At 38.9% G+C, this 7,246-nt stretch overlaps 1 protein-coding gene across 6 annotated transcripts in view; it reads right to left on the bottom strand.

The window, feature by feature from the left end:
- Positions 1–519: 519 nt before the first annotated feature.
- RAPGEF4 (Rap guanine nucleotide exchange factor 4) overlaps positions 520–7,246 on the bottom strand; it is a 310,972-nt gene continuing 304,245 nt past the window's right edge. For all 6 annotated transcript variants that reach the window (XM_082465339.1, XM_082465337.1, XM_082465338.1 and 3 more), the window contains 2 exons: positions 5,706–5,760; positions 520–2,810 (listed from right to left, as the gene is read on the bottom strand). In XM_082465339.1, the coding sequence (XP_082321465.1) occupies positions 2,683–2,810; positions 5,706–5,760 (183 nt within the window). In that variant the 3' untranslated portion in view covers positions 520–2,682. The remainder of the gene's footprint in view (positions 2,811–5,705; positions 5,761–7,246) is intronic.

Raw genomic sequence — 7,246 nt, 5'->3', positions numbered from 1 at the left:
CTTTAACTGTGGATGTTAAAAGGGATTACAGGAACTTCTCTGGTGGCGCAGTGGTTAAGAATCCACCTGCCAATGCAGGGGACACGGGTTTGAGCCCTGGTCCAGGAAGATCCCACATGCCGCGGAGCAACTAAGCCCAAGTGCTGCAACTACTGACCCCGCACGCCTAGAGCCCGCACTCTTCAGCAAGAGAAGCCACCGCAATGAGACGCCCGCGCGCTGGAACAAAGAGTAGCCCCTGCTCACCGCAACTAGAGAAAGCCCCCACGCAGCAACAAAGACCCAACACAGCCAAAAATAAATAAACAAATAAATAAATAAATTTATAAAAGGGATTACAGCAGGACTTCTCAGAGCCTTGAATATGTTAATGAACACTGGGAATCATTTCTAAGGGGGTATATTATATTATCGTTCCCAAATTTTTTGAAGATGTCATCTTGGTTTTGTGTTTTACTCTACAATTGTGCGTGTTTTGGGAGGAACAGCTTGTGAACTTATGAGATTTTTTTTTTTATAACATCTTTATTGGAGTATAATTGCTTTACAGTGTTGTGTTAGTTTCCGCTGTACAACAAAGTGAATCAGCTATATGTATACATATATCCCCATATCCCCTCCCTCCCACCCTCCCTATCCCACCCCTCTTGGTCGTCACAAAGCACCGAGCTGATCTCCCCGTGCGATGCAGCTGCTTCCAACTAGCTATCTGTTTTACATTTGGTAGTGTATATATGTCCATGCCACTCTCTCACTTTGTCCCAGCTTACCCTTCCCCCTCCCCGTGTCCTGAAGTCCATTCTCTACTGAACTTGTGAGATTATAGTCTGGAATACACTCTGGAAAATGCTGACATTAAAAAACAGACATGGGTCCGGAAATTAAATAATTTTGGAAAATTTTTCATCAAATAGTATGCCAATCGCTTAAATCACTGAGAAATTGTGTAGGACCCATAACAGGCAACTCTAAAATCTAGTGCCTCTTCGTAGCAGCAGTATTCCTAGTAGCTGAAAAGTGGCAACCACCCAAATGTCCATTAATTGATAAATGGGCAGACAACATGTTGTATATCCATATCATGGAATATTATTCAGCCATAAAAAGGAATGGAGTACTGATACCTGCTACAATGTGGATGGACCTTGAAAACATTATGCTAAGTGAAAGAAACCAGACACAAAAGGCTCCATATTATATGATTCCATTTAAACAAAATGTCCGGATTAGGTAAATCCACAGAGACAGAAAGCAGATTAACGGTTTCCAAGGACTGGTGGGAGATGAAAATGAGGAGTGGCTGCTAATGGGTATGGGGTTTATTTAAGGGATAAGGAGAACATTCTGGAATTATATAGTGATGATGGTTGAACAATCTTATGAATATATTAAAAACCACCAAATTGTACACTTTAAAAAGGTGACTTTTAGAGTATGTGAATTTTATTTCAATTAAAAGAAATCCAAGATCCCATCATGCCAAATGGTTATCTCTCCCATATTATAGGAATTGAGAACAACACACCTTTTCTTGTCACAATTATATTTAATGAAGATAGTAGCTGTTATTTACAGAAGATATACATACATACAATTCCTACACATTAAATGTAGCCTAATTGTGAAAACAGGAAAAAATGTACTCCAAAATTACATACTAAATAAAATAAATAAAAAGTAATTATTTGGCACAATATCTATCATGTAGCAAATAAATAACTCTATACCATTGATTGAATGAACTATTTACAATCTATTTGAAAGTGCAAAACAATTGCTGAAAATTAAGATATCTGTAATAACATTTAAGTCCAGAAAATATGTGGGTTTTTTTAATCAGTAACAATAATTAGCCAATAGTAAAGTTTTTTTTAATGCCCCGGAAAATAGTTTTGAAAAATGTTTTCTGAATATTGTGCTCTTTTGAAATGTCATTTTTTTTTAATCTTAACGCTAGCAATTTTAAGAACCTTGGAGTTTCTCAGTGGAATTCTTATATATGTACTCCTGATTTGTAAGTTTAAAAAAGTTACATTGTAAACATAAATATTATTCTATATGTCATTCAGAAATTACAGACCAGTCCTCCCTAAATTACATAAACAGCCAGAATGTTTTATAGTAACGTGGTCAGGTACAATTCCTTCAGAGGTAAGACTATGAAGATGGAAGAATATAGCCTCTAATTTGGAGTTACACGGATTCCTCAACACCTTCCAAAAACCCCATGCTCAAATCAAAATGTTGAGTTAGAAATTATGAAACTATACCACCAGTGATGCAGCCAAATAAATACCATTTGTAGCACATCTTATCCTGTAAACACTCCTAGAAAAAAATATCAGGAGCTTGATACTTCTCTTGACAATGATATTTCTACCATACTCTTCATGTTGGTCTTATTTTATGTTTCAGCAAAGAAGATGGCACAACTGGAAATAAAATACGGTGACTACAAACGGGGGATTCCTAAGCTAGTGGTGTGCAAGCTGTATGCAAGTCAAAGAATTTCTTCTTTTGTCATGACGCTGGTAAGCTGAATGCAGTACTGAGATGTCTCAGGATGGGTTTTTGCTTGTTTTATAGAATTCTCTAGTGACAATACAGTCAGTACTAGCATAAATGGCATTTTTGAAAGATTGTGGACTGGAGGCAAACCGTTGTTCTGAGCACTTTAAATGTCTATGGTCGACGAGGCTCTAATCTGTGTGACATCTGTGATAAAGTTCTCTGGTTGTCAATCACATTTAATTGTCGTACATAACTCCGGACATCCTGATGGTTCTTATTAGCCTGAGCTGCATCAGGATCTGTTGAAAGAGAAAAGAGCAGGATTAGCATTGCATAATATATGCATATACGATACAGCTTTATTTACTCTAACTTTTACCTTTATCATGAATTCCTGGGTTCCATCAAGACCTTTCAACACACTATATTCATTGAAATGTTTCTACTTGGATGTTCCAACTCCTCCCTCCCACCCTATTCTTCCCTGGAATCATATATTTTGATAATTTTCCTTTGCATTACATATTGTAAAAAAAAAAAAAAAAAAAAAAAAAAGGCAGCAAATAAAAGTGAAAGCATCGCCTGACAGCCCTGGTTATACATTAAAATTGTTTGCCCTTGCCATCCCACCTGTGTCTCACACTCTGATCTCTGCTCCCTTTGATCCAGATGAGGACTAATGGCAAAAAGACATAGTTTTCATTAGCTCCTAACAAAAGCACTTAACACCTGGGCTGAACTGAAGCAAGCGAGACTAGTAAGTCCGACTCCCCTCATTACTGGCATACAATATACAGCATTATTGCATAGATTGTGTGTTCTTAGAGACTGTCCATACTCAGAAAAAAAAAGAAAAATCAACTCGGGCTGAAGGCATGACTTCTGCCAGACCTTCAATTCTCTGATGCGATTTGTTCCGAAATCCCAATTACCATTCTATTCTCATCCACTCCCCAAAGCACTCGAGCAGCAGAGCTATCTGAAGTTACCCGATTTCCCTAAAACTAGGCTGAAAGAAGAATCAAATGCTCAGATCCCTACACAGGGAATAGACATGAATGAGGAAGGCCATTTGACAGTGGTGAACTGGAAACACAGTTCCCTTCAGAAGTGACTACTCAGCTCTTGCATGCTGATGCCATGTGGGAATCTGCACCCTGAGTTGCTGGATCTTCCTATTTTTCTAGAGAAATGAGAAATCTGGATTTCTTCCCTGGGAATTCTTCCATTTTTGAATGGTGACATTATTTCACAATAAAAGGGAAAAAAAGCTCCGTTTAGATCCAACAGCTTGGCCATGGTCCATGGGTGGCCTCTGCCCCGTGGATCCCTGGTGTGGGACACTGGGAGTGGCCAAGCCAGCCTGGACTCTGGACCAGTGTTCTCTCCGCCATAGCACACTGCCTTCCGCAGTCCATCTGTTCTCTTTAGATCCACACACCACTCCCAAAGACAATTAGAATGCCATCTGCATGAGGGGCGAAGGGGAGTGCTGCAGGTCTGAACACAGAAAAGCAGAGAAAAGATACAAAGGCCCCCACTTGCTCTAAGAAGAAACTCATCAGTATAATTATCACATATAAATAATACCACAGTGTTTAATTTCCTCGCTTGTCACTGGCAGTGTACTCTACATTTACAATATACTGTAATTACATTGTACATATTCCCACAATGTTTATGAATCTATTCTTATAGCTTTATCTATAGATTTTTTGACTTCAGAGCTAAGCAGCTGTTGTTTACCAGCAGTTACTGATAACTTCAACAAATGCAGTGGAGATTTATATACATGAAATTTCCCCCCATGTCTCTAGGAGATATAGGAGAATGTAGGATTTACTTCCAGAGAAGTTTATAGAACAAAATATATTCTATCTGGGTTCTTCTCTGGTTCTTGGACCTCATGGAGAACCTTCTCAAGGCTTTGAACCCTCTTAGGCACACAGCATTTGCGTTTAATTTCAGGAATTTCCTAGAACCCCCTGAAGGGCCATGGATTCTAGGTTATAAACCTTTGTTGTGTAGACTGGCATCATTTATATATTCTCACACTCACTTGTATAACTGCCTTATGATCGTGTCTTTATACATATAGTAAATCACTAGATGAAGAGATAGGAGAGACTTTAATTCTGGCAGAATCCACATAAGATCGGTTGATGAGGTGCAAGGCTGCACCTTTTGGAAGGAAGTGGAGGCATAATCATTTGAATCAATTTTTTAAAGATCTTGCTCCCCAAGTCAAGACTATTTTTCCTAGATTTCCCCCTCCGGGCATTAAAAAATGAATGTTTAGCAGTTCTGGCATCCTGTGTTAGCAGACCCTCGCTTTGGGCCAGTCCTGTGCTAGGAAGAGCAAAGATAGCTCTGATGACTAAAACAAGAAGCGTTTAGTCTCTGAGCACTAGGTTTATTGGAGGGGATGGTACTGGTAGCCTCGCAGTCATGTCCATGTCAAATTATCATGTTACGCTAATGAGCCCAATGACTTCACTGACTCATACAATGACGTCATTAGCACAGAACTTTACAGGGGCTACCTTCTCACTCCCAGACCAGCTGGAGGGAGCCAAAGCTCCAGCCCCTACCCAAAGTCCCAGTGCAGAGGAGGCCTGGCAGGGTGATCTGCTGCGATGATGCAACTTAACTCCCAACAGTTTAAACTTGCTATTTATTATTAGTGACGGTTTTATATGAAAGCATTGTATTATACCAGTTTTTGTACAGATTTAAGAAAAGCACCTTAATTCACCTAGAAATACAATATGAATTCCTGCTATGGGACCTTTTACAAATGTGCTTATAGACATTAATGCCTTCTCGCAACACCCCAAGAGACAATCAATACTATCTTTCCCAGTTTATAAACAACAGAATGAGTCATTACGAGTTGATGTGAGTTTCTCAACATGAAGCAGTGAGTCATAAAGAGAGTTGGTTAGAGGCAGGACTTGTTGGCAATCATGCCTTAGTTGTCTATCCATTCTGGAAAGAGCAGATGAATTCTCTAAGTTCATTCATAAAACAATATTCTTATGGTTATTTTAAACGTAAGGCCCCTATCCCATGGGATTCATGGTCCAAAGTGTCTCTGACACCATCAAATATTGTCCAGACTTCTAGAATGTCTCAGTAGCCTCACTGAAAAGGACTTAGCCACCAAGATCCATATTGCAGCAGCATTAACTTACTGAAGGGTTGGCTCCTGCAGTATCTCACCGTTCTGGCAGTGTTTGCAATCATGCGCTAAAAGGAATAAAAAGAAAAACTGAAATGCAGGTAAACTTAGTGTAGAATCCAAAAAAGAAAACAAACCATTATTTATTTCAGCAATACCTGGGACCACGAGAAACAGCAGGTTCTGAGATGTGGATTATCTGGAGGCAACTGGTTGACGTATAACCTGTTTAATCACTTGAAAGAGGCACCCACCCCCGCATGCCCCACTCCCACACGTACAAGGTATCTGTCAGGTGAGGAATACTAGTGGCATAACTCTCGTCTAATTGCTTGTTCCTCGAGATGTAAAAAGCAGGCTGTCGTTCCTGAGAATGGACCTTACTCCTCAGGACTAGTTTTTACCGTCCTTTCTTGAGGTCACTGTGAATTTGCAAGAGAATTTGTAACTATTCTAGATCTGGAGAATGGTTAGCTTGTCAAGTTCCTCACAGTAAACAGGACTCAATAATGAGGTGTTTGATGATATTGACGGAACAATCATAGATATTCTATCGCCACATTTTTCCTATACACTATGCATTATTAACCTTTCTCATCTTCCAGCAAAAGTGTGTGTTTTAATGTTCACCTTAATTATGTGATTCCCTCCCTCCTCCCTTCTTCATCCTTCCTGATTATAACACTAACACATGCATATTTTAGAATATCGTTTCAGACAGTGACTTCAGTTATATTTTGGTACATTTCCTTCTAATACTTTAAAAAATACATAAGCATGTTTTTCAAAAAATGGAAGTCATAACATACATATGTTTGTTTTGATCGGAATCTTCTCATATGGCATTATGACTCTTTTTCATGCCATCTGCATTTTAAAATCCTTTTTAAATAAGCAGGTATTCAGTCATGTGGATGGATCATAATTTATTTAACCTTTGTTAATTTTGTCATTAAGTGATCTCAATTTCTAAGTTTTGGTTGCCATAAAAACTTACAAGGAAACCTTTTGAACTGCACTCAACTTAGTTTAAAACAAAAAAAGAAAGAAGGAAAGAAATGAAGGACAAGAAACCTAAGGAAAAATATCAGTGAGACTGAAGCATGGTTTCTGAGCCACTACGTACATTTCTTGCTCATGGTATTTTAAGGGTAACTGTGTAACATCTCAGGACACGGGGACCCCCAGTCTCTGTGTAACATCTCAGGACACTTTTGCTCTCAGGGCAGTCCCGCAGAGATGGTGGATTAATTCTAACACTAGCAGAAAATCGGTAAGGCTCCAGCCAGGAAAAGAGACTTTCTAATCTCTGAGTGGCTATTTAATTCCAGTCCTTGCTTTTTTCTCTCCTGGAACCTTGGCTTGCCAAAATATAGAAAATGGCTCTGAGAGAACTGATGTAGTGTTAAAAAAAAAAAAAAAAAAACTTATTTGGCAGGGAAATTTTTTCATAGAAGAGTTGGAACTTTACAAATATATACAGGTGAACATTCATAATACCTCACTAAATACTACTGCTCTGAGGCCTCTGGCATGCGTGAAGTGACATCTGTC

Source organism: Balaenoptera physalus (genome assembly GCF_965194825.1).
Source record: "Balaenoptera physalus genome assembly, chromosome: 6".
In the NCBI taxonomy this organism is placed as follows: Eukaryota; Metazoa; Chordata; class Mammalia; order Artiodactyla; family Balaenopteridae; genus Balaenoptera; species Balaenoptera physalus.
The sequence above is the reverse complement of the archived record's forward strand: the minus strand, read 5'-3'. Positions and strand labels throughout refer to the sequence as shown.